The sequence below is a fragment of the Ambystoma mexicanum genome, chromosome 3q, assembly GCF_040938575.1.
Source record: "Ambystoma mexicanum isolate Mex_15411 chromosome 3q, UKY_AmexF1_1, whole genome shotgun sequence".
Lineage (NCBI taxonomy): Eukaryota > Metazoa > Chordata > Amphibia > Caudata > Ambystomatidae > Ambystoma > Ambystoma mexicanum.
In genome coordinates this window covers 303,253,237-303,281,055 of record NC_090926.1, presented here as the reverse complement: position 1 = coordinate 303,281,055, position 27,819 = coordinate 303,253,237, and the positions used below count along the sequence as shown (strand labels likewise).

The following is a 27,819-nucleotide window of genomic DNA, read 5'->3' as shown; positions in this document are numbered from 1 at the left end:
TGACTGTGAATATTTTCTAGTTTCAGGCCCATATTGCAGCAGCACCTGTTTCGGTGGGTGTTGGGTATGTTTTCCAGTGGAGTTAAGGAAATTAATTACACAAATGCGATATATAAACATTGACAGAAAAATAAAAAAATCCAAAAACAATACAGGAGGACCCCCGCCCCCCCCTTTGCCAATTTGACTTGCTTGGCTGTCAAACAACCCCAGTCTCAACCTATTGAGACATGTTTTGCACCATGCTCCTGCTTAGCCAGTCCGATAGTGGAGTCGCGGTTCCACTCCTTTGTTACAATTCTACAATTGCTTGCACTGTAACAAACAGATGAGACAACAAATGTACTCTTTGCCAGACCCATGGTTCAAAATTGCTGACAACTAGTTTGCTCCTGCATTAGGCCTGGAAGAGAGCCTGGTTACCTTAAAACCACCAGCAACCATGAGCTACTTTTGACTCGTCTGGTCACCCAGCACCATAAAAACATGTCTGTGTGTCATTTGCTCTGTGTGTTAAGAAAGTGTTTAAAGACTTCTTAGGACACATCTAGAATACATTAAAACAATACTGACTCATATATATATTCTACAGTGCATCAAACATCCAAGGGCTGCTTTTCACGCCTGGTTAACAACTTTTAAATTCAACGCTTATAGATATGTCACCAACTTACCTGCCTTTGCTTCTCCAGCTCAGTCTGGCTGAGGTTTGAGAGCGCAGTCTCTTGATTTGGTTGCAATTCTGCTCCCTCCCGAACTGGAGTGACCATGGGGCTTGAGATTACTGACAAATCATCCCGCTTGTCTGCTGGTGAGGTAATTACTGTGCGCAGACCAGAGTTGTGTGCCATATAAGATGTATCTTGCTGCAGGCCGGATGAAGGGCGAAGGGGTGAGAGGATGTATGTCTCAGGTACTCCACTAACTGGGGCAAGGGGACTTCCAGTCTGGTGGAAACTAGGAGAAGAACAGTTTGTGCTCTGGGTCTTACCCATGGATTGGCTATGGGAGTAAGGACTACTTAAATGGTGAGAATGTGGAAAGTTGGGTTGATGAGAGGGGGAATTCTTTAAGGGCTCAGACCCACCCTGTGGAAATGTGAAACACAACTGTCCCTGAGAATTTTGAAATCCACTGCCTCCTGGTGAACGAGCAAAACCAGTCTGAAGTGGGCTGCTCTGCACTTTAGGATGCGATTCATTGGTCTGTAGAGCGGGAAGAGATTGCTGGAAGCAACCAACTGAGGATCCCTGCCCCCCTTGCACAGGCTTAAAATTAGATTCCAACAACTGTGGCCTTGGGGGCTTATGAAGAGGTGCAAAAGGGTCTCGAGACTGTGGCCGTGATGGAGGTCGGGAATAAGGATCTGGTGACTGGAAGCGGGCTGCAACAGGTGACTGGCAAAATGCCTCGGTGGATAATGGGCGTGGGGTTAAAGGTGACTGCGAATTGGACTGTGGCTGAGGACTGGCAGGGACGCGAGAGAAAGAATCAGAGGGAAGTGACCGAGGAGGGAGTGCGCAGCATGTGTCAACAGTCTGAGGACGTGGAGTGAGAGGCATCTGCGAAAAAGGGTCTGTAAAGGAAACAGAGGGGGATTGCCTATACATGTCCACATGGTGTTGCGGAGAAGCTCCCTGACCCTGCCCAATAGGTTCCTGAGGTCTGTGGATTGATGCAGGACTGTGTGGCTCTACCTGAGTAGCCCGTGGAGTCAAAGGGGCTTTGAAAACATCTGAAGGTCCCTTTGTCTCCATGACAGATGTATGAAGGGTGTGTGAATGGTCCGAGTATCCCATTGCTTGCGAGAAGTCATGTTTTGAGTGCAGGCAAGCATCCTCCTTCTTTATATGCATTAGGGTGAGGTCAAACTGTTTTCTTTGATCTGCAAAATGAAGAGGGGACATCAAATGATCGCTGGATTTTGACCCACCGTCCCCTAGAGGCGATATCTGTCCCCCAGGGCTTTCAGGCACTGCTAGGTTGTCCACTGATCCACTGGAATACCGGGGTTTCAAAAATGAATCCATGTTTGCAGACTGGTGTCTTGGGGTACCAGGTGGCGTAGTGTAGAGCTCCATGGTTTGGCTAATTGTTCGAGTTGGCTGTACAGATTGTGGGCCTCCTGGGGAAAAGTTCTGGAAGCCAATGGAGGTTGGACTCTGAACAAGGGAAGACTGATATCTAGGCTCTATAGAGTATGCAGGGCCATTTGCTATGGGTCCATGCAAAGGCACATGGGCTGGTGATTGTGGGGGGAGTTTAAAGAAGGGGTCATTGGGAGACTCTGAGCCTGTTGTACTAGCAGAAGGCGGCTTAAAATATCCTTCAGAGTTGGGAGTCATGATAGGGCTACTGTTCATGAAGACAGACTGCCCAGCAGAACTGCTCCCTCTTGAGTCAGGAGTGGAGGACATGAAGCCTTGAGAGTTAGATTGTGAAGGAATCCGAAGGTGCAGTGTTGGCCTCTCTGCCTTCCTCCCGCCTTCTCCTTTGGTCTGCTTGCTGATCTGACTTTCTGCCTGCTACACAAATCAGAAAATAAAGTGAAGACATTGCAGTGTGCAGAAAAAGCACAATTCTAAAGCAATGTGACAGTAACAAGGAATATTGCACTATACAATTACAATACAAAAAGAATATGCTTGGCTATAAACATTTTTACAAAAACAGCAGAGACTGACTGTTGAAAACCAATTGGATCCACAACTGCAAGATAGAAATTCAGGGCATGGCACAAGGTGGAAAGCTAGAGTAGTTTGGTAGTGCACAGGACGATTACCTACTATTAATCACCATAACACCGTCTCCCAATTGCCCTCTTTTAGGAGTGCACTACATGTATTAATTTCTGTTTCATTATAATAAGTTATATCATAGTACAAAGTTGCCTTTATGGTCAGGTTACAAGAGTTCAGTTGGCTGTGTTGAGTTGTAAGGAGGTCGCTGCCTAGAACCCTTCAGATAACAAAATAAATCCCTACAGTTCCTATACTGGTGTCTTTTTCATCTCTGCATCTACCAACATACCTCCAACAACTGGCGACAAGCTGGTCGTAGTGGCAACAACCTCCAGTGATTACAATTGCTGTGTCGAACTGGAAGCTATGTCTGTAGGGGGTTATCCCAAAGCATCCAGTGAAGTGAGGACTCCGGTCCATGCCAGCAGTCCCCTGAGGCCGCAGTGCTTGAATTAGCTCAGGAAGCCCCAGGTGAGAAGCGCTGCACGTTGTTGGTGTGGGGGTCAGGCAGAGGACCACACCGGAGGATGCACTAAACGTGCACACCCTGCTCAGTCATACGGACTATACAAGATCAAAGAAATGCTGTGCCGCAACGGGCTCTCCCTTGTTAAAGGAAAACACTTGAGAGCATCAAGTTGCATGTGGCCATTTTGGGGCACTGTTATATCTCTCCAACGTTGACAGGTGTTTCCATGGAGATGGAGGCCACAAGCTTCGGACAGTAAGATTGTAGGTTGGCAATCTTTGAACAGGCGCCTTATAACGGTATCAGGTAATATTATCCCCATTTATATGGTCGCCGTAAATAATATCGCCGGGAAAAGGTCGCGGCGACATTATATGGGTGACCATATATATGGGGACAGGGGCAACAAAAAAAAAAAATATGTAAAAAAATAAATGTTTGGGGGTTGCGGGGGTGTACCCCGCATGTTCCATGCAATAGTGTCGCCACAAAAAAAGGCAATTTTTCGGCGATATTTTTGCATGGCGAGATTTTTGTGGCGACATTACATGGAACCCTTATAACGTAATTTAAGAAAGAAAGACAGTGCTGTGGATGTAAAAAGAAAAGGAAGTGGCTATCAGGGGCACATGAAGTTACAGTTGTGAATAGGTTAGGTTAGGAAAGTCGCACAAATATTACAAGTGACAAAATCACTCAAAGACCCAGCCAGAGTGCGATGATAAAGCTGCACGCAGGACAAGGCGACAAGTATTTCAACCCATTTATGCAAGTATTTCTGCAAATAGTGGGACCTGTTAGTAGCAGCAGGAGCGATGGCCAATGTGCCTGGTCCTGTATTTTTTTTTTTACCTTCTCCTGGTGAATCCAAAGAATGTTGGTCTGAATGGAGGGATGGGTTCACCATGAATCTATTGGCAGTGTTTGGCCTCAATGTTAGGGAGAATTTTCATTTCTGTGCCAATTTCCTTTAACATTAGAGACCATCTGCTCTTATGCTGGACTCTGGGATGTTTAATTATTACTACGGAGTGGGACCTTTTTCTCACTCACATGTTTTCCCGATTATGATTTTCTATGTTCCTTACTGTTTTATGGAATCTGGTAAACTCCACAGGGATCTGCTTTTGCAATGTGACACACAGCAACTTTGGTGCAGTGCCACTGAAGTCCCTTGGACTTCTCTTAAGGTTTAATTCAATTTTCTTGGGTGAATTACTGTTCCCAACAATCGTAATATGACCCCTGTATTACTTACCTTTACTTAATGGGTCCAGCACACAGCACCCTATGTGGAATGCTGGGGGGTTACATAGTAACTCTTTTAACCCATTCCTCATGTAAGGAACAAGTTAGTTACCTTTAAGTGTTGGTCTCCAGCATGGGTCTGGCATGGATTCATAGGCTCATTGTTAGGCAGAGTTTGTATGCATAAGCCTCCGGGAACACTACATAACCAGGACTACAGGTGTAGGCAAACCAACCTTTGGTATAAATCTGTACTACACAGTTTTGGTAGCGGGGCTGAGCAGCCAGGCTTCTCTCAAGCGGGGCTGTGAGCAGTAATGATGTTACACAGGGGTCTACAATCACAGGTGTTCAAATAAACACTTACTCTCAAGGTTTCTTTGATGCGGTTCTGGTAAATAAACGGTTAAGTCTCTGCACAAGTTCTCAGAAGTAGTTTGTAAGAAGAATCATATGTTGGGTCACAAGCTGATTAGGCCTGCGAGTTGCAAAGGTTTCAAGCACTTACACCACGAGAGGCAAGCACTCTCAGTCTTGTTTCACAGTACCTTACAATGAAGAAAGATGCAGCTGATGACTTCTGTTCCTGCAGATCTCGCTGTTTCTGTGCCTCAGTCGTGGGGCCAAGAGGAAGGACGTCGGGGGACTCCTGCACTGCACTCCGACTGGTCAAAAAGCTTGCAACTGGCGAACTTCAATTCCGGTGGATGTAAGTAACGCACACAAGCTGGCGTCCCTCTCCCTGGTCCCACAGTTTCCTGCAGCAACTCTGAGGAAATTCAACCAGCTCCGAGATGGGTATCCAGGTGGCTTACTTTGGAGTTGATTGGACCCACCAACTCAAAAGAGAAGTCGTCCTTAGCAGGTCTTCTCTTTCGATGCAAACTTGGCGATTCGGACCTGCAGCAGGGCTTCACCCGGCAAACCAACGGTCTAGGAGTTGCAGCAGCCGTCCTCTTCAAGCTCTTCTTCGGGTCCCTTCGTTCCAGTGGTCGACTCTGCCTTCCAAGCCAAGAGACTGGCCTTTTATTCAGTTCTCTCCCATTCATTCCAGCCTAGCTGCCACTCACCCACCAGGGTGGCTGTCCTTGCTGGACAGTAGGCCAGCCAATCATTAAAGAGTACATTCGGGTCTCCTAGGAGACTAAGCACAGGGAGTTTCAGGCACCTCACTCACTTCTTGCCCACCCCAGACACTCGGGCGCCAGAGGCGGTCTTCACTCCTGAAGTCCGCCAAAGGCGAATTACCAAAGAGACCAAACTTGGTTAGGCGCGCAGAGAAAAACTCTAGAAGGACCTTTCCACAAAGACATTGCGAAAAAAAACTGGGAACCATTTTATCAATGATGGCTGGGCACCATCTTGAAAAACATGGCTCCCGCGATTTAATGTTAACGGAACTACGAATAGTTTGCGGTCGGGAAAAATCAAGGTAGTTCATTGTAAAACCACTGTAACCAGCCATTCGGAGAGGAAAGGATAACATTTGACTGTTATATGATTATCTAGACATAGGGAAATACTAAGTAACCTCTCCAGCACACTATTATTGATATTGATATTTTAATTCTATCGCGCTCGTACACAAGTGTTTCAGAGCACAACATGGCAAGGGAGGAGAACAGGGGAGAACAAAACAGCAATCTTACTGGGCCCATTGACATTGAGAACGCGCAAGTGCACGGGAGAGTGGGAGGGGAAAAGTGCCTGGGAGAGGGGAGAAGTGGAAAGTGTGAAGCAGAGGACAGATCGATAAATAACAATAAATAATAAAGGCAACAAACAGCGGTAGTGCAGCCAGCAATTTGCAAGTGCTTGGTTTAAGGCAGCAGACAGGGTAGGTCTGATAAGTGCAGGAAAAAAAGAGGGGGTTGCATGGGTACAGATAGAGACCCCAGTGCAAGGGGTGGCCCGGAGGCAGTGCGGGAGGGTGGCAGGGTGAGCAGGTAGCTGGGCCCAGATGACAGAGGGTGGCCAGCTGCACGGTGCCAAGAGAGATCAGCAGGGGAGAGGGGGAACAAAGGCAGAAGAAAAAGGAAGGTCTTGAGGTGCTTCCGGAACCGGAGATGGTTCTCCTCAAGTTTTAGAGTGGTAGGGAGGCTGTTCCAGAGGGAGGCCCAAGCCGAAGACGGTTCTACCCCCAGCTCGTTTCTTTGAAAAACGACTGACCCTGAGGTAGTTGGAGGTAGAGGAGCGAAGCGCTCGAGAGGGGAGGTATTTGCGGAGGGATAGCTGAAGGTATTTTGGACCCAGGCCCCAGTTATATAGGGTGTGTGCTGGGTCTAGAAATGTACAGGACTAATAAAGTCAATTTCACTTTACTTACTCTGGGAAACAGTAGTTTATCCCAGAGAAGGTATATGTAAACCTTGGGAAAGCCTGATAGGCTTTCCTGTGTCACGGCAGCGAGGGTGCTCTGTGACACAAATGAAAAAGACTATGCCTATGGAGTTGGTTAGACTCCATAACCAACGAAAACACAGATAAAATACATATCAAAATACGAGAGTGGGGGGAAAAAAAAAAAAAAAAAAAAAAAGAAGAGGGCCACACTCTCCAGGTAAAATAATCAAGTCCTCAAAATCCAGCAAAGTTGCTGGGGGGTCTCTAAAGTGAAGGGAATTAGCACATTTTTGAGAATTCTCCCTAACAGTTGGCTCGTGGTCGAAGGCGCTGTAGACACTACTTCCCCTGGCTGCCGCAGAGACCGTCGCAACGGCGCTCCCGGTGGAAGTGGACTCGCGGTGCTTAGCCTTATGTTGGGCCCCCGCAGGAGGGGCGCCCTCAAAGGTCTTGGAAGACCACTCAACTTTCTTCTTCTGGACAGGGAATGCATGCTGCCGGGACTCACCCGGAGCAGGGGCCTTGGCCTACAGCCGCTAGTTGAGACGCCTGCGTCGGTCGTTGAGCGTGCAGCGCACCATCTCCTGAGAAGACGCAGTGTCATCCTCCACGTGCGTCGGGTCCGAGTGCAGACAGTAAAGGCACAGGGAGTGTCCGTCGCCCGAAAAGACATTCCGTAGGTTGCAGCCGGGGCAAACCTTGACGGGAGGCGCTGAGTCCTCCTCATCCGCCATGTACACGCGGCTTAGGCCTTGAAGCTTCTGGAATCCTGCAAGAAACAACTCAATGAAATTTGCCATTGAGGGGCGCTAAATAAATCCAAAAACGGGTCCCAGTTAATCAGAAGGTGGATCGATGGAGTTTGAGGCTGAAAAAAATAGAGCAAAACTCTTAGAAAAATTGCAAAATGCATTAAAAGCTCGAGAGCTATAGCACGAGGACTCAACACTTGAACCTGAGGTAAACATCTGAAGATGGCTGCCAGAGGAGCGGCTTCGGTGGAGGGCAGTCATTGGCTGGGGGCAGTATGGCCCAGAGACCAGTGATTGGTTGTTAAAAGAAGACGGTTCAGAAGAAACAAACTGATTTTTTTCTTTACCGAGGATTCCCAGCCCGACGGCGGCGAATATTCATGGGCATGTGAAGTCATGCCAGACCCCATGCTGGAGAAGCAAAAAAATGTTGAGGGCAACCGAATGGTGCAAAGCAGTCGAAAGTAGAGATGTCCAGATGCTAATCTGGCAAGTGGTGACTGGGATGGAGCACCCACATGGCACTACTTGAACTCTAATAAGAGCAACCACAATCCTCTGATTCTGACCTGTCGAAGACCGCAAACATCCATGTCTAATAAAGGATTTTCATCATTCTGGCCTCATAATGTACAACTGGAACAAAATAGAGGTAGGCTACGCATCACTCAAAAATCAATCCCGAGACTGAGGAACGTCCTTGAAGGTAGGCTTCCAAACAAGCCGGATAGAGTGAACTACGAAGTGTGTTTGTAGATTTTTAGAGAAGATAGTGCGAATAAGAACAAGCCCAAGAACAAACCTTTTAAACCTATACACCAGTAAGATTATATTTTGGCGAAAAGAAAGACCCAATTAAGTAAAGATGTCAAAAGCCTGGGCTCCATATCGACAACACAAGCTCAAGGAAACAAAGAATTTGAAACAAAACTATCAGAATTGGGTAGCTTCTCATAGAGCAACCCTCTTCCAGAGGGACTCGGAAAGAATGCTACAAGCAGTACTCTCTAATAACAGAAAGATCCTATGGGCCCTTTTGAGTGGTAGAGATGCAACAGCGATCTCCAACTTAATCCCATTAATGAGTATGGGTGGATGACTCATTTTGTGAAACTATTTTCGGGCTCTTATAACATCGAGCCCACAGTTACCTTGCAGGCCAAAGGTCTATGGGATCTCTCACTGGACAGAGTAGCAATTATAAACATCATTACAAAAGCCAGTGCTTTCCGCGCGCCTGGTCCCGACAGAATGACAAATGCCATGTAACAAATGCCCCCTGACTTAAGGACGACTTCTGTATGACCCTTTTTAAGGAAATTCTAATGCAGAGAAAAGTCCCCTCTTCATGAAAAAAGGGGATCATAGTGCCCAATTTTATAAGGGACGATAGGTTGAACCCACAGAATTATAGGCCTATCGCCTTTTTGGACGTTCTGGGGAAAGTCTTTGCAGGAGTTCTTCTAAGACGCCTGAAGGTCTGGATAAAAAGTTCAAAGTCCTTTGACAAAAGAATCAGGCTTTGTGACGGTACATATTGTGGCTTAAACTTGTTCATATTAAGCCTGTTGAAGGCAAAAACATTAAAAGCAAAGGAGTGCCTATATGTTGCCTGTGTTGATATGGAAGCGGCATTTGATTCAATAGAGAGCTGTTGAATAGCGGCTGCCCAAAAGATCTTGTGGCAGCGATAAAGTATCTATATTCAGGAACATCGCTGCAGGTTAGGTTGAACAAAGATGGGTGCCTTACAAAAGAAATCAAAACAAATAAGGGCTTAAAACAGGGTTGCCCCTTGGCATACCTACTGTACAACTTTTTTATCAATGATGTACAAAATGTACCGGCTCCCCCATCTCGCCCCGCCAAAGATCTTGCCCGCCAAGAATCAATGGTGAACCTGCTGGTTGATTATTCTATGTAGACAACTTAGTTTTGATGGATAGGACTCCCTTAGGTCTACAAAAAAGGTTAGATGCGTTGCATGAATATGTAATGTCAAACAACCAGAAAATAAATGCAGAAAAAGCAGAAATTCTCATTATCCAAAATCCAGGCGCTAGAAAAAGAAAATTTGTATGAAGACCCAGCACAAATACTCCAACAAGCTTCATCAAATATTTGGAATCAAGGATCTGTGCTAGTTTTATTTGTTTTCATTGTTGCGTATTCAGCTTACAAAAAACCTTACACAACATGGAACTAGAAAAAAAAGAACAGTACAACATTATAAGAACACATTAACATTATAAAAATACATTATCCATAAAATCTTTCAATATGCTACAAAAAGACAGAAGAATTCATCATAACTAAATAGATTTCATGAATCTGATCTACAGAGTTCATATAAAAATCAATGAAGAACACTTACATTGCCAAGTTCATTTTCTTACCAGTTCATTAATAATGCCTTCTAAAAACATGTTCAATGCCACATCGGCTCCAAAAAAGATATAGATACTTCAGACTCCTTGTCAAATCTATCATTAAGGGTCAAGACACGCTGCGGCTCAAAGTAGCGACAAGTGAACACTAAGTGCTTAAGTGTCTCCGCGGAGTTGCTATCTCCACAAAAGCGACAGTGCAGATCAAGGGCGCCCAAACCCGGCGCACCTTTATGCCCCCAGTGCTGAGTCCTCTCAAGAGTCTGTATTTGATTAAGCCTAAAGCGCATGTAGATGGATCTGGCCCTGTCACAAGGGAACTGCTGCAGGTAAAAGGGGCACATTCCCGAGCATGGCCAAAGTTTGCATATTCTTTATAAGTAGATTAAGAGTCTACACGATCGGCCGTTTCCACACAATCTGCGCTAAATAAAAACCTCTTCACCATTCCTGGACATTGTACAAGATACTCTACACATAAGCCAAGAGAGGATAGTAGTTAAGTCATGTTAGAGCAGAATTTTCTGATGGAGGTGGCGGAATTGGTTCTGGCAACCTCACTCAATGTTTCATACAGTGTGTTTGTTGGCGGGTCACTTATTTTTCTAAATACAGAAAGTTGTTTCCAAAAGTATCTAGCTTTAAGTAATATGAGACACAGCTCTCAACGGATGACTGCGTTGAGGACTGCCATGGATAAACTGAGTTCTTTCCACAGTTTCCCCTGAATAGTATTAAGAGCCAAACTCATATCATGAGTACAGATGTCAAGGCCATAAAGAAAAATTGGCTTACATTTGGCGATGTAAAATCGCCTTAATGGTAGCACTGAAAATGTACATACCCTAACTTTCATAAAATTTCATTTGAGATCTGAATTTGGCCGCCTTCTCGTCGAGGCTCTGTTTCCAAGATTTTAAGCTGACCCCATTTGTGAGATTATAGCCTAGATAACTAATGGCCTGGACCTGTTCTACCAGTTCATCTCCCATGGTCTTTTTTTCGAAAATACCAACATCCGGGATTTGGATGCATTTGGCAAAAAGTTGTTCGCCATTGCATATTGATAAAAAAAATGCATCTTTCTCCTAAATCTGTGAGGAGTGCAGTCTAATAGGATAAATTTGTCTGCAAAAGCCATCCACTCCACCCGCATGTTCCCCAACTTAGCCGGAGCGATGGAAGGACCCTGCCACATGCACTCCACATCGCACATGTATAGGTTGAAGAGAACTGGGGCGAGCGAACAGCCCTGCTTAACCCCCACATATGTGGCAATTACCCAGACAAAGCACCCTCTTTGGACAAATGAACACTAACAGAGGTATTTGTATGGAGAAGGGCCAGGATCTGAACAATCTTGAGGGGGATCTTCAGGGCCAACATCATTGACCATAGTCTTGCTCTTATAACCCCAGCAAAAGCATTGGAGAGGTCTAGGGATGCTATAAAGACCTCTCCTATATTGGACTGGTGTACATAATCTCTTATATGAGCCAAAATAATGCCATTCAAGTTGGTTCCCAGCTCTTTTCTGAACCCCACTTGAAATTTACTAAGACATGAATTGTCCCTGAGACTACTTTATTGAGGTTTCTTAAGAGCAAAATACCAAAGACCTTGCTAGCCGCATCTATGAGCATTATAGGTCTGTAATAGCTCAGATTTAAAATGTCTCCCTTTTTAGAAATCGGCACAATGATACATTGTACCCAAGATTCCGGGACTGTATGGGTGTCAAAGATGTAATCAAATATGGGTTTCAATAAATTCACCCACATCGCCGATGCCGCCTTAATGACAAATGGCGTAATTCCGTCAGGGCCTGGCCCTCTGGGTGGCTTAAGTTTATTAATGGCCCAGATAATATCTTCAAAGTCCCTGGAGCACCCTCCCTTAACCAGTGGCCCCGAATCCATGTCTAACCGCGTGGCAAATTTTTCAGGCAGCGCAAATTTGTTCATATAAAAAGTACACCAGTCCTCAGCTTGGATCGGGCAGTCTAGTCTGTCCCTAGCAGGAGCTAAGGTTCTGTTAACAGTCGCCCAAAATTTTACATCCATGCCATTACATACATTTTCCATCATCTGCTGGTGGACTTTCAAATATTGGTCCCTGTTCAGTGATTTGACCAAATGTTTATGTCTCAAGATAATCTTCAAAGCCTGTGACTGATTGAGCAGAAGAAAATATTTTTTTAAGACTCATCAGATCCCCCCCGTTTCTTAAGTTTGGAATTATAAAATCTAGAATCCCAGTTGATGTTCTCAGGTTTACGAGCGGGATGTCCCCCTCACCTTACTAATTTTGTAGGCCCAAGACAGCAAGATGTTATTATACAAATTCCCCCCAAATTTGTGAACCCCAACCCCTAAATTCAAGTGAGCAGCATTAGTCAGATGCAGGTGTTAAATCTCTTAACAGTATTCCTATTCCAACTGACCCTTTTTCCTTGGCTTATCAATGAAACCCATATACTCTGGTCTTACTTGAATACTGGGAACGGTCATAGTCGGGGTAAAAAGTAAAGGGATGTGGTCACCCAAATACGTATCTATATGGGTCAAATTGCCACAAATTTGCTTCCATCCATTAAATACATGGAAGAAATCAATCCTAGAGCCATTAGAGCCCCTCTTCCACGTATATTTAGGCAGATCCAAATTAAATGGATAGTCCAACATCCCCAAGTCCCATGTCTCCAGGAATTTATCCCATCGCATCCCCCTGCTAAGGGTGGGGTAGGACACCTTAGGGATAGCCCCCCTTTCATTCAAAATGGTACCCTCAGCACAAAGGGAATTAAAATCTCCCATCACAATACGATCACCAAATCCCTTCTCACACCTATCTTCCAAAACATCACAAAGTGTCTCCTCCACTTGGTCGAAAGGCACTTTCAAGGGGTTCCCGTAAAGATTCAACAGTAAAAATGTCTTGAATACTTTCTCCGAAACCAATACAATCCCCAAGAGCCAATCACTACTATGGACCACTCTGCACCTGAACCCTAGGTTGCAATAGACAGCGATGGTCAGACCCCCACTCAGCCTACCCGCTATTCCCTTTGAGGCAGGATGGGGAAAAAGTATAGGAGCCTTCCATATATGGTTGATCAACCATCAGAGTTTTCTGAAATAAGTAAATACGTGGGAGGGTATAAATCGAATGTTTTGTCAAAAATGTGTTCAAGTTCATACTGCCACACATATTCCATGAGAACTCAATCATGTCAGGGACATCCTGGACCCTGTCTAAGTGTCTCTAGGGTTTTGAGAGCTGGCCCCAACCAAGACCAGCATTGACCGTTATTTAACAAACTAGAAATCAGGTTCAGGACCGGTACAGAATTTGTAGATGAGTTGGAGCCCAAGTGTATAGTTTGTGCCGTTGGAATATTCACTGGTTCCTTATATGCCAGGAAATTATCCGCCTCGTTAGCATTAGCTAGTGTGAACAAGCCATATCCCAAAGACTCAAGATTTTTTTTCTTGAGCTCTGACCATATCGACCGCCATCTCTGAATGGAAGCTACTTGCCATGCGAAGATTGTTATGACCTGGAAGAGCTATTGCATATATATCAGTCAGAGCGGTGTAGAAGGATTTTTTTAAAGATGTTGAACAAATTAGTTCTGTTCAGGTTGGCCACTTGGGCAGCCTTGTTATTAATCCAGCCAATAATTTTTCCAGTATTACTCAACATAACTGGTCGTTCAGCAACTGCCCGCTCCATATTATTTCCCAGATTAGATGTTATTAATTTGGCTATCGGTAGCTCCTTCATGTTAGCACCCTGTGTACTTGTTAAATTCTTTGGTGTATTATTGGTAGAAGTCAGCCCACCCTGTTTATTGACCGTAGGCTGTGGTCCACTAGTCTGTATTCTACTCGGGTGAGTAGCACTGTCTACAGGGACAAAAAATTGGGGGCTCAGCAGTGGAAGAGGACCCAGTTGTTGAGTACCTGCGGAAATTCTAGCATGCTTAGTGCTAACTATTTTCCCAAAGGCCGTCATCTTAGTTTGGGGACGGTCTTCCCCAGCCCTGTGTTGAATTTCATCTCTAATATCCAGTGTTTGTTTATCTTTCCCAGTAGAGTACTCTCTCCCTGTGGGAAGGCCCTCCTCGGACCTTTCACCCCTCAAAACTAAGGGTGACCATACCAGTATTTAACACTTTTGGTTGCTCCTCTTGAGCTGGTAGATTTCTAATCGCTTTAAGATTCTAATTCCTTCCCTTATTTTTAATATTGAGCATATATTTGGTTTTCTTAAGCATCCCGGCCCCTTTTTAAAAAAATTTTTTCCATTTGCGAATGGGGCACCTCATTAATATCGTAGTTGGATATATTGCGGGGTGATTCTCCCAGTCTTTGAGAACTAGGAGAAGGAGGGGTTTCCTCGTAAGATTGGTCACTTATTTTCCTAATGTGTTTTGTTTTCTGCTTAAGCTTTGTCCCTTTTTTTTTTTTTTTTTTTTTTTAGGAGGAGTCCGATGAACATCAGATTATTTACTGCTGATATTCAGGCACCCCCCCTTTATTAGTAAATTCCTCAATAGGATCAGTCTCAGCCTCTATTGTTACATCACATCTAAGAGCGGGGTTGCGCTATCAGGAGCCCTAGAAATCACTTGCTGCGGAATATTCTCCCCTCTATTTCCCCCTGGATATAGATTTTCTTCCGCTCTTCACCCTCTGTAGGATGGGGCAGGTCGTTCCCCTGAGATCATAAATTCCAAGAGTGTGGCGATTTTGGCATCCATAGTGGACAGCCTAGTATTTTGTTCCCCTCTTAGTGTATCAAATCTATTAGCCTCTTTAATATTTTGGTCGATCTTCATTTTTCCTTCCACAAGACCCTCCAAAAAAGCCAGACGTAGTTAACTCATTGAAGGTTGATTGCCCACCAAAGAACAGGCCAAAATGTCCTGTGTCTCACCCAAAGTTTTGAGGGCCAAGTTCAGGCTGAGGTGTAAATTGGACAGGAGGGGAAGGAAATAGTCTCCCCCAACCCTATTAATGGGGGATTGATGCTTATATCTGCCTGGGGGTATAGATTGGCTTTATGTTATCTCCTGATCAGAGTCTGTTGCTCTATCCACCTTTACACCCCTCCCCACCTTCTGTTTGAGTTCCTCCATCTTTCACACTAATGGCCAAGTTAACTTTCTCTTGGCCAAAGACTATGGGTTAATTCTCTTTATCCCCTAAATGAGTAGCAATTTTTTTTTTTTTGATGCTGTAGTTTATTTGAAAACTTTTTCATCATTTGCTTGAGTTGGATTGGCTTTTTTAATTTTGTTTAGTTCGAGTATAGAAGATAGGAAGAGAGCAATTGTGTAAGTGTACTTGTTGTTGTGGCCGCTGAGGAGAGCGGTCCATCTTTCTTGCGTACACATGTGTCGATGAAAGTTGAAAAAAAGCACCGAATTCTTTGCGTTGTGAGGCGAGTTCATTACATTCCATGACGAGGTGGAATATGGTTTCCTCGATTTTTTGGTCTTTGCAGAACCTGCAGTAGTTGTCTTCGTGCTTGATCTGTCTTTTTGTAGATAGGTATGCTTTTGTAGGAAGAATGTTTAGGCGAATTTTTAGAAATGTTGTTCGAATGGTTTGGTCTGGGAAGGTTTGCAGGTAGGCTGGTGGTTCGTGGATTCTCCTATTGTCTTTTGTGCAATGTAGATTCTGTTTGTAGGTATTTTTTTGTTGGATGGTCTTTATCCAGTCGTTGTGCAGCAGTTTTGTTTTTGCGTGTTGTGGACGAAGTATAAGCAGTTCTTCTGTGATATTTTCACTATCCATTTCTTTTCTCATTGTATCTTTCCATTTTTGCAATATTGTCGTATTGAAGGTGTTTTCTTTATGTCGCAGTATTTGAATTGCTGGAGTTTTCCCATCTGTCAGTATTTTGCGAAAAATATCTAGTCTTTTCCATTGTACGACTGATTCAATTGATTGAGTTGCCAATTCATAGCGTATTCTTGGCATTGGAAATGTTTGCGGGAGTCGAAGGACTTTGCGCCAGAAAGCTGCTTCATATTTTGTCCAGTTGACTCTCTGAGCGTTCAACATTGCTTCAGTACCGTAGGTCAGAATCGGAATGTACTTGTGTCTGTAGTAGGAGATAATTGGCTTGAAGGAGAACTTGCCGTATTTTCTGTGAAGTAGGCAGCCTTGTCTTGATAGCGTTTGAGATGTTTGTTCGATTTTGTCTATCCACTGCTCTTCTGATTTTGACTGGTTTATTGTGATGCCTAGGTATTTGAACGAAGTAACATTTTCTATTTCGACATTGTTGATCGTAAAGATACGCTGGTTTGTTCTTTTTTTTAGTGGTTTGGTGAGAGTCATTGTCTTTGTTTTTTCCGTATTGATCGTTAGTTCGTTTTTTTTTCATGTAATGGCTTAGGTCTGCCAGTGTCGTTTGTAACCCAGTCGGTGTTTTGTCTAGTAACACCATGTCATCGGCGTATGCCATGACTGGGATCGAGTTGATTTTGGGGGGATTGGTTTTATGTGATTTTAGATGTTCTTCGATATCAGCAGTGAACAAGTTGTAGAGTGTCGCTGCGAGAGGACAGCCTTGTTTAAGTCCATTTTCTGTTGGTATGGCAGATGTTGTAGCTCCTTGTCTCGACAATCTAACTTTTATCGTGGTTTTTGAATACAGCAGAATAATCGGTTCTAGGATATCAGGTGGACAGTTCCATGTTCTAAGTTTCGACCATAGTTTTTCGCGTGAGATTGCGTCAAAAGCCATTTTTAGGTCAATAAATGCTGCGTAGATTGTCGAGTTGGAGTTGATAGCTTCATGTTTAATTACTTGTAGTAATATCAGGTTGAGGTTTGTTCCAACATTGGCCGTGAATCCTGTTTGTCTGGTCGAGAATTTATTGTTTTTTATGGCCCACGCGGTGAGTTGGTTTAGAAGTACTGCTGCGAATAGTTTTCCTAGCGGATCGAGCAGAGCGATCGGTCGGAAGTTTTGGGGGTCTTCTCTAGGGCCTTGTTTGTGGATTGGTACAATTACTGCTGTTCTCCAGGAGTTTGGTATTCTGTGCAGTTTATTGATCAGTTTTGTGATGTGGCATAGGAGGCTTGCCCAAGCGTTAGGATCTTCTTTGATTATGGCATTGGATAGTCCATCTGGGCCTGGTGCTCTAGAAGTATTGAGTTTGTTAATCAAGAGGATGAAATCTTCAAATTCTGCGTGTACTTTCCATGTTGGGTCTGTTGTGGGCTGTGTATTCTGTTGATCTGTTTCTCGTGGTGCGTAAATGGTAGTAAAGTGCGTTATCCATTTTTCTTGGGTTACATTAGCTGTAAGCTTGTGCTGTTTTTGTTGATTGTCATTGAGTAAGTTCCAAAGTTCTTTTGTATTGTGGGATTTGTGGATTTTCAATATGTTTTCTGCATCTGCTTGCTGAATGAGACTTTTTTGTGATTTAGTCCAGTTTCGATGGTTGTTTTTCAGAATTTTAATCTGGTTTGAGAGCTCGAGTTTTCTTTAACTGTCTTATTGTTCGGTTTAAGGCTTTTTTCCTTTCGGCAATTTCTTGGTTGTAGGGATGTCGATGGTCTTTCTGCGGGCGATTTTTACTGGTTTGTCGGAACGGAATTAGGATCCATTCGTAGTCGATTTTTAGAGCATTTGTCAGACTTGCCTGTAGGAATTTTTCCGGTAATGAGGCTAAGGATGCTTGTGGGATTCTCAGTCTTGTTGTTGTTCCGTTTAGTTCTAATAGAGGAGATGGTAATGCTGACTATTTTTTCCAGTGTCGCTTCAGAGTGGGCGGTAAGTTGATTGTGGTCGCTCCTGTCTGTTAATATCGTCTGCACGTTTGTGACTGATTGGTGACGTTTTTCAGATAGAAATATATAATCGATGAATGCATGGGATGGACCGCTGCTCCATGTTGGTGTATAGGATTTCGAAGTGTTCCCTTGACTTAGAAGGAGTAGGTTGCGTATCGTGGTTACTTTTATCCATCTCTTTGCATTTGCCGATAAATCTGAGTGCTTTAAGAGGCCACCGTTCTTATCATATAACTTGATGTTCAGATCGCCACATATTATTTCCGATGACGGGTATTTAGTTGTGGCCTCATCGATTGAGATGAAAACTCCGTCTAGGAACGTATCTGTTGATATTGCTAGTGGGTTCCAATAGAGGTTTAGGATTAGGATTGTTGAATTGTTTTTTGCTGGTTTTTTGTACATATTATTGTGGTCAGTTGAGTCCAAGGGTTTATGTTCTCGGAGAGTATTGCTGTGCTGTGAGGGTTTATCTTGATTAGGGTGAGTAAGCCTGAAGCAGGTCTTCCTTGTTTTGTACGATAGCTGGGTTTAGGAATGTGATAAAACCATTGCATGCCGGTGGATCGCTGAGCCAGGTTTCTTGGAGGCATATGAATTGGTATTGCTCTAGTTCAGCGGCTGTATCCGTGAATAGATGTAGATTTCCTCTGGTGTTCCATGAGCACAATGACCACCTAAATCCATAGCTCGTTAATTGTTATGAGTTTGAGTTCATTGAGTATTCTGTAGATTCTGTTTCTAAAAAGGTGTTTTCGAAGTCATAGATTCTTCTAATTGCGTGGGCATCTCTGTCTGGTCGTTGGCTTCTTATTGAGTCTTCTATAGATGCAATGTCTGATGAAGGAGTTTCAAAGCTTGTTCTGTTGGGTTTGTTATTTCTGTTTGAGTCTGCTTCTTCTGAGGCACGATTTGAGTATCTATCCTCAGTTGCCTGTTTTTGTTTCCTTTGGTCAATGTTTTTTCCTTCGTAACTTGCTGTTGCTTTATATTTTGGTTTGCTTGGTATTCTTGTGAATGTTGAGGGCCAGCATGAGAAGCCCAATTTGTGTAATTGTCTTCATTTTGATATGAGTTCTTGGTTATTGGGGTCCGGGAGCTCTATGACGATCTTGTCCAAGTTTCGATCGTCTTTAAAGGTTATCAGAGCAATGTCTTTTGTTGTGAGTTTGTTCAGGCGAGTTATTACGCCAAAAAGGCGTAGTAGGTTTGTTCTATTTAGAATTACCGGTTCCAGGTTTTTATTTGCATTTTCAATGTGGATTTCATATATTTCATTTTGTCGTAGTGGATTGACAAATGTTGGTCGGATCTGGCTGTGTCGACTGGAGTCTTGTGGTGTTGTTGTTATCGAGATCGACAAGATGGGGTCGTAGGCTTCATCTCTGGTTGTGGTTGTTGAGATGTTTTCCATTGAGATCATTGAGATTTCTTCTAGGGAGAGTACAGTAGAGTTGTCTTGATTTTGTTTCGATTGTTGGTCAAGGATTGAGGCGTATTCGTCGATTATTATGTAACTCGTCTGGATTATTGGTTGCGAAGACTGTTGATTGTTTTCTGATGGTTGTTCTTCATGGGTGGTCATGTTGAGCAATTCCTCGTCGATCGGCGATTGTGGCGGGATAGGTTGCGCTAATTTGGGTTTTGTCTGGGCTAGCTGAACTTGAATACTTTGTGTGTTGGCAACTGGTAGTTTCTTCTTTGATTGTTGAGCAATTTGGGTGTTCTGGTTTATATTTCTTAGAAACGCTCGCAAGCCCGTTTGTCGTTTTTTGTTGTTTTTCTGTTGGGTGCATTTTATTTCATTTGTTGTTTTTTCTTTTTCGAAAATCTGAAAGTTTTCATTTGGATTCTTTGTTATGTTGCTTGGGGTAATGGTTTCTGTTTTTTTGTTAGTAATATTTTGACTCGGTTCTTTTGGTATTTGTTGGGCAAGGTCCGAGGTGGTTTCAGGTAGTTGTTGTGTCTGCGTTGGACATTGTGGCGATTTTAGAAACGGCGGGCTTTGTAGCCGTTGGTCGTTTGGTCTGGTTGCTTGCTGATGATGGTGTTATTTGAGCATCTGTAATAGTTCTCCTGTAAGTTTTGTTTTCTCTTGTCGGTCTCCTCTTGCGATCTCAGCTAGTCTTTGTTGCCACCGGTGTGTCTCGTCTGCTTCTATTGTCAGTCTTGATTCCACTGTCGAGACAAAATGTTCGATGTGTATCTGTTTTCAATGGATTAGCGCTAGAAGGGTCGCTTTATCTTTTATTGAATCTTTCAAATCTTCATGTAGTTTCAAGAAGGGGATCATCGACTGGGAGAGTGTTGCGATGAGCATATTTTGCAAATCTAACATTGTTGTTGGGATTCTTGGGTGTGTATATTCTTCAGCTTGTTCGTGGTTGTCGTTTTTCTGTTGGAGGTCTTTTGGTTTTTGGTTCTTGATTATTGGGTCTGGGGTATAGTAGGATTCATCCGAGTCATAGTTGAATCGTGATGGGACAGTTTTACGTTCATCCAATTCTGGTTGCCGTTCTTTTTTCATCTGCTTGTTTTGGTTTCCATAGGGGATACATGGTGTTGATGTTGATTGCATTTGATTTGCTTCCGTTAGGTCTCCAAATACTTCTTTCTTTTTTCTGCAGTAGTCATGATTGACTCAATTTCGGTAATGTCCAGTGATAGTTTTGCCAGTTTGTTTCTTGTTTTGGATGTTATTGGTTCCACTGTGCTGGTGGATTTAACAGAGTTGTGGGTTTTAAGCCACGCAAGTCGTGCTAATCTTGCTTTTTCTTTTTGCTTCTGTTGGTCTGGTGTTGGAGCTGCTGATTTTGTAGTTAAGTCTTGTGTTCGTTCAGTTTGTTGGCAGTTTGAGGTTGGCTTGAAGCCGACAGGGTCAGCTGTGTGTTTTGGTTCTTGATTATTAGCAATTTCCTGAGGATTGCTATCTATTTCGTGTGGTTTCTTCGATTCCATGGATTGCTGATTTCGGATTTGTTTGTCCGGTGTTAATTCCTGTTTTGTGGTTGTCTGCAACTGTTTGGTTGTAAGTTCCATGGGTTCTTTGTTGCTGGTTATAAGATTTGTCAGGGTGTCTTGTATCACGTTGTTTGAAGGATCTTGTTTTGTGGGCTGGTGGTTTGTGTTCAGAACACTTGAAGGATTGATCAGTTGCTGTTCAAGTTCGAGTTGGAGAGCCGGTAATGATGGTACGGACATGGTGGGTTGTCCAGTTTTTGTAGTTGGATTCTGAGCTTGAGGTTTAATGTCCGGGCTATTTAGCCCAGTTGAGATAAGTTGCTGATTTTCTACTGTACTGTGTGACTCCACTAATAGTCGGGGGGATGTCACAGTGGGATTAACAGTTTCTAGATTTTGGTCTCTGATGTCTTCTGAGTTCTGTTTAGAATGTGAATTCTGTGTCAGGGACTATGGGATTTCTTTGTACAATGTCACTTTCTTGAAGGATTGTTCCAGTGTTAGCTGTAGTGAATCTTGTTCCGTGGTGTTAGCGATCGCGGTCTTGGTTGTTTGTCTTGTTTTTGGGCGTTGAGTTGGGTGTTGTTTATTGGTGCGAATTGTTGTCATTGTTTCCCGGTTGTAGTTTGCTAAACTTAAGTTTTGGGAGGTTCCTATTTGGTTTCTCAGAGTACTGGCCCCCTGGTTAGGGCTTGCTGCTGTTGTCTTTGTCTAATTCAAACGTTTTGGTATTTGGTGCGGTCAAGTTGTTTTGGGGCCGAGAGTAGGGTTCTATGCAGCTTACTGTACTAGATTGAGCTGGGTTAGATGGTGTGTCGTTTGAGATTCAAGGGTCGTATCCTGTCGGTCTCCCGATCGATGAGGGTGCACAGATGTATGTTCGTTGCGGTCTTCCGCGATTTTTTTTTTTTTTTTGGAGTTCGCTTTCAGGATCCAAGGGCCGAACCCTTTCGGTCTCCTGATCAGCGAGGCTGCGCTGGTGTATCTTCGTTTCGATCTTCTGTAGAGGATCAAGTTGCGCTTTCAGGATCCAAGGGCGGGACCCTTTCGGTTTCCTGATCGGCGAATGGTATGAGGTTGTATGATCGTTTTGTTTCTCTGGAGCGGTTAGGGTTGAGGTTTCAGGATCCAAGGGGCGAACCCTTTCGGTCTCCTGATCAGCGAAGGTAGGCAGATGTTTGCTCTTTACGATTTTCTGCGGTAGGTAGAGTTGGAGGTAGTCTATTACAGACTTCAGTTAGTCGGTAGAAATCAGATCAGGATCCAAGGGTCGAACCTTTTCGGGCTCCTGATCGGTAGGCGTAGATAGATGTTTGTTCTTCACGGTTTTCTGCAGTAAGTCGAGTTACAGTTTGTCTGTTGTAGATTTCGATTAGTCGACTGGGGCGTTGACGTATATTCTTTCTGTTCTGTTGGGACTGTTCTTTTGGTGTTGTAATGTTCGGGGTCTAGGGGGTGAGGCGGGGAGATTTATTTTTTTTCCCCCCGCTTTTTATATAGTTAAAAAGGAGGGGGTTTTGAATAAAAGCATTTTTAGGGCAGCATTTACTGCGAAATTGGGTAGGAGGACGAGTGTCTGCTGCGCCGCGCGTTTGCCTGTTTGCTGGGGCGGGTGCTGCTTTCAGATTGCTCTTTGTGGCGTTCAGCCAAGGTCGGTTGTGCTATTTCTTTCTTCGTCGGAGTCCTGACGAGCTGGTATAGGGCGTTATGGGGCTGCTGTACAGCTGTGGGTGCCGGGAGTCAGCACGTTGAGTGGGAGAGCGGGGCCGCAAAAGCACGAGCAGCAGAGGACTCTGTTTGGTGTCAGGTGGAGTGGAGGCGCGTGTACGCCAGGCACAAGCAGGCTCCGGCGTCAGAGGGGAGTCGCGCAGCTCCAGGCCAGCCGATGCGGGCACATGAGGGGACAGCGCAGCTGTCAGCGGTCGCGACGGGGCTCAAGCGGAGAGTCGATCAGCAAATTCGGCGTCAGTGATGCAGAGCGTGGGTAAGTGGGAGTCGGGGAGCCTGTCACGGCGTTGAATTCCCGCGGGGCAGGCAGCGGTGCTTTGGGTGTATGTGGCAATCCATACCGATGGTTGTTGGAAAGGGGGAGGATTTGTCTTCGCTGGGAAGGTGAGTGGCTCACCAGGATGTTATTAATTGGTTGGGATCAGATGTTTGTGTCTTGTTCAGCAGTGGGTTGCCGCCAAAGACAGCGGGACAATCTGTTCAGCTCGTTCAGCTCGTGATGAGAGGCAGGTCACCTGCGAGGTTTTAAATGTCTTTGAATGATTCAGTAGGTGGATTTTCTGGGGGGGGCGCCGCGGAGCCTGCAGAGCCTAAAGACCAAAAGACACTGCAGCAGACTCCGCGGCTGCTCCGCGGTCTTCTGGGTATTTTAAAGGCACCAGGTGGAAGCAGGTGAAACAAAAATAGGACAAGAAGCAGGTCCTCACAGGGTTCAGGAGCAAAAGCTGTAGAGTCCTCTCGCAACCAAAAGACTCTGCAGCAGACTCCGCGCATTTTTATTTGTAGTTTTTAATGCTTCTCGAATAACCGCCCCTTCTGAGAGACTCCTCCACGCCTTCTGATTGGGAAGAGAAAACCCTATAGGTATCTCCAAGTCGATAATTTCTTTAAGTAGGTCTGCCGTTGCATCCGCCATTTGCATAAATGAGTCATCTAAATCTTTACCACCGACTCCCAGGTTAAGTTTTTTCCTACATAGGGTCACCGTCCCTTTCCGCTGGTCGACAAATCCTATCCTGTTTGTTAAATCCAATGATTTTGGGATAAGTCTCATGTCATGGTTAGTGTTCCCAAATATATACACCCCAGGGGAAAGAGGAAAGCGCCTCTCATTAACACAGTCCACCGCTCGATCATTAAAGGAATCGGAAAATGGGAGGCATTTTTCCTTCACATTTCTTCTTAAGTGAGCCTCCTGTAGGGGAGTGGATTAATGGAAACCCACCACCCTTTTAAGGCCTGAGATGCTTTCCTGTAAACATTCTGCATTGGAAAGTTCGTACCTACTACCTAAAGGCCCAGATTTACTAATGGTGCCTCTTTAGGTATTACATCCAATTTTTCTAAATGCTTAAGTTCTTAACTGGAAACTGATGTACGCATCATGAGTAGCGAAGACTCAGCCTCACTCACCCTTGCGGGGTCTGCTGGGGTAAAGTTTTTACAACCTTCCCGATTTAGGGTTTTAGATGCAACAGAGCATATCACCTCTTCCATAAAAACCTTCATCTCACCCCAACCCCCTAGTATAGACATCTGCTGTGCATCCATCTCGTTAGGCTCCTGAACCTCCACAGATCCAAAACCCCTTCTCAGTGCCGGCATTATTTAAAAATTAAAAGCACTAAAAGTATAAGTAATCAGGGAAAAGGAGGAACCTCCAATTAAAATTATCCCCAAAAGTACCCTGTGCCAATATTGTAAATTAGCAAAGGAGGAGGCAAACAATATCACCCCACATTATATAAAAATATCAAGTAAGGCGCACTGTGAGCTCTACAAGATATCAGTGTTGGAAAGAGTAATAATTCCTTATGGTCTTCAAGTAAATAACCAGCACACAAGGATTTTAAAAGACAGCAGAAACTCTGTGCAAACAAAGCCCAAGCAATGGGTTAATGCCCCCACGGGGAGAGCAAGCCTCGCAGCACCTGGGTGGTATTTTCCTTAACATAATGTAGCATACAAAGGCAAATATGAATCCAATATAGCACATGAGTCATTTATAAAAGCCAAAACCACATAAAAAATAAATACATCATTATTTGCCGTCCTAGGAACGCCCGATGGCTTGAGAAGCAGCCTTAGTCCACTCCCCCTCTCCCCAGTGACCAACAATAAAATTACAAGTGACAGATTAAATTCCTCCGATGTCGAGGTTATATGGGGTACTGCGTTTTCCCAAATACAAGTTCTCTTCTTACTGGTAAAATAGATGGCACAAGTATAGCACATCAAAGTAGAGTTTTTCGTTTGGGAGCAAGCATGTCCCGAAAAATCAATTTCTTCACTTATGAGCAGTCCTTTAAAAACAAAGTTTCAATAATGTTTCTCAAGGCATAAGGGTGCCAGCGGCGCAGCAGGATCAAAGCTCTCCTCCAACAGTCTTCTGCTACTGCCCACGTCAATAGTGCAGAGATCTCAATAAATCAGCACGTGTAAACAACTGGGCTTACCGGCTACGCCCTGCAGAACTCTCCGACCATGAGAATGTGTTATTAATGCTCAGCTGGAAGGGCGTCCACAGTTACTCAGAGATACTGTTCTGGCCAGCATAAACAGCAAAAACAGTCCAGCTCACACGGGGACCTTGTCTCCACTACAGGGATCTGTGCTAGTAGAACAGAGTCAGCATGGACAGCAAACTTAATTATGAAAACTGACCAATTAACAGCTCAGGGTATGGTTCTTGCAAGAAAATACAGCAAATTCTTGCTCTTGCCATTGATCACATTTTAAAATCAGAAGGTGGTGCCCGCTCTAACCTATGGTGGCGAAGCTGGTTTAGGCATATCTGGTGATATATGGCAAAGGTGTGCAAGCAGGTTTTGGAAACTATTGTTGGGTATGGAATTTGGCAACCGCATTGAAACTAAGACACGAGCTTGGCTTAATATACATACACGCAAGGATCATCTTTAAATCACTCTCACATTTTGGCAAATTAAACTCCTGGAATTGCTCCCCCCCGCCAGTATGATATCAAAAAATGGGGTGCCGGATCATGTGAATGGACTTTGAATGATCGACTAACTATAAAGAAATTTTGATCCAGTCGGGCCTGATGGGTAGTGACAGAGGAAAAAAAGATCTTCATAAAAAAACAACTTATCAGAGACACTTAACAGCAAACTAAATGTATTTCCAGCAGTCTTGAGGAAGTACCCGTCCCCCTCTTTTTGCAACACCTACTTAAGATTCCGCCATAACATCCTTCGAACAAAAACTGTGCGGTTTTGCTATGGAGGGCAGGTGAAGGACAAGAACTGCAGACTATGTAACCTCCATTAAGAAACTTTACACCACTTGACACTATTGTACAGAGCTTATAACGGAGCGAACCCTGGTTTTATACAAGAAACGAAAAGAACATTGCAGGTACTGACCCCGACAAATGGTGGGCCCATTTGTATGGGGGAACCGCCCAAACGATGATCAGATGTATGGTACTATTCTTGGACAGGATCTTCAAAAAGATTTATGGAGACAAGAGCTTCAATAAAGCATCACTCGCCAAAGAAAAAAATTAAATGGCCTCAACCTAATTAATGAGAAACAAAAGTTTTTGTATTAAAACTGAATTATATATGACAATGCATTACTTACCGTAAAAGCATTTCTGATGGTTGTATCTGCTTAGATTCACATGCTGTGCATAGGTCCGACATCCAGTGGTCACTGCGGAGTATTGCATTTTGTTTTTCGTAGTCGAAAAGGGGACGTCGACAAGGCGTGTCTGTAACACTATCCCTATAGTGACGTGCGTTGTACCCACAATCCCTCACGCGTCGAGGTCCCTCTGTTTGTATTTTTCTGCCCTGAGGGAGCCTTCTAGACGTGAGTGAGTACAGAAAAGAGAGAAATATAGTAGAGGATGTCTATGTTCCTTCCATCCGAGCGGGGAGGAAGGGCGGGCGCATGTGAATCTAAGCAGATACAACCATCAGAAATGCTTTTACGGTAAGTAATGCATTGTCTTCTGATGTTTGTTAATCTGCTTAGAATCACATGCTGTGCATAGACTAGCGAGCAGTACCCGGAGTTGGCGGTGGGTTATGAGAAGGAACAGTAGAGAAAAGAGGTCTTAATACTGCCTGCCCCACCTGGGAGTCAGATCTAGAGTGTGCATCTAGACAGTAGTGTTTTGTAAAGGTGTGCACAGAACTCCAGGTAGCCGCTTTGCAGATGGACTCAAGGGGAACATTTGCAATGAATGCTATGGAAGCCCCAGTGCCTCGAGTGGAATGTGCTCTTGGCTTGAAGGGTAGTTCTCTCTTAGCAAGAGTGTAACAGAGAGTGATGCATTGTACAATCCATCTAGATATAGTGGACTTAGAGACGGCATCTCCTTCTCTTCCTGCTGCCACCGAGACAAAGAACTGATTAGTCTTTCTCAGTGATCTGGTTCTTTCCATGTAGAACATGACAGCTCTGCGTACATCTAGTGTATGCAGACTTTTTTCTCCCAAGCTGGAAGGGTTTTGAAAGAACGTTGGTAGTTCTATAGATTGGTTTACATGAAATTTGGAGATGAATTTTGGTGCAAACCTTGGGTGTGTGCGGAGAACCACCTTATCCTTGTGAACTGATACGAAGGGGTCTAGTACAGAAAGAGCCTGTAGTTCACTTACTCTCCTAATGGAGGTGATAGCTATTAGGAAAGCAGTCTTAAGAGTGAGGTATTTAAGAGTTGCCTTGTGCATGGGTTCGAAAGGAGTGCCCATGAGTCTAGAAAGTACCACGTTTAAGTCCCATCCGGGAGCTGGGTTAGCTATCGGGGGGTGTATTCTCTTTACCCCTTCCATAAAGGCCTTGATAACTGGTATCTTCCACCACGACACTTTAAGTTGGGAAGTGGTGTATGCAGAAAGTGCCGCTAGGTGGACTTTAATGGAATTAAACACTAGACCTGAATCCAGTAAATGGGTCAAGTACAGAATAATGTTAGTGGCAGAGCAGTCAACCGGGTTGATGTTCTTACTTCTACACCAGATGACAAATCTTTTCCACTTGCTAGAATAGCAGTGGCGAGTATTAGGTTTTCTGGCTTCCCTGAGGATGTCCATACATCTCTGTGGGAGATGTAAATGTCCAAATTCTATGATCTCAGGAGCCAGGCTGCTAAATTCATGGTCTGAGGGCATGGATGCAGTGTCCTGCCCTTGTCTTGTGACAGCATGTTGTACGGGCAGGGAAGTTTCATTGGGGGACATCTCCATCAAGTGAGCGAACCATGGCTGCCGGGCCCACATTGGGGCTACTAGTATCATGGTAACCTGCTCCTGGTGCATCTTGTGCACCACTTTGTTGAGGAGGGGAGTCGGGGGAAAGGCGTAAACAAATTTCCCTGACCATTGAATCAACAGACCGTTC

At 44.3% G+C, this 27,819-nt stretch overlaps 1 protein-coding gene across 3 annotated transcripts in view; it reads right to left on the bottom strand.

Annotated features, from left to right (window-relative positions):
* KMT2D (lysine methyltransferase 2D) overlaps positions 1-27,819 on the bottom strand; it is a 2,224,302-nt gene that overhangs the window by 1,040,620 nt on the left and 1,155,863 nt on the right. For all 3 annotated transcript variants that reach the window (XM_069653836.1, XM_069653837.1, XM_069653838.1), the window contains one exon: positions 675-2,525. In XM_069653836.1, the coding sequence (XP_069509937.1) occupies positions 675-2,525 (1,851 nt within the window). The remainder of the gene's footprint in view (positions 1-674; positions 2,526-27,819) is intronic.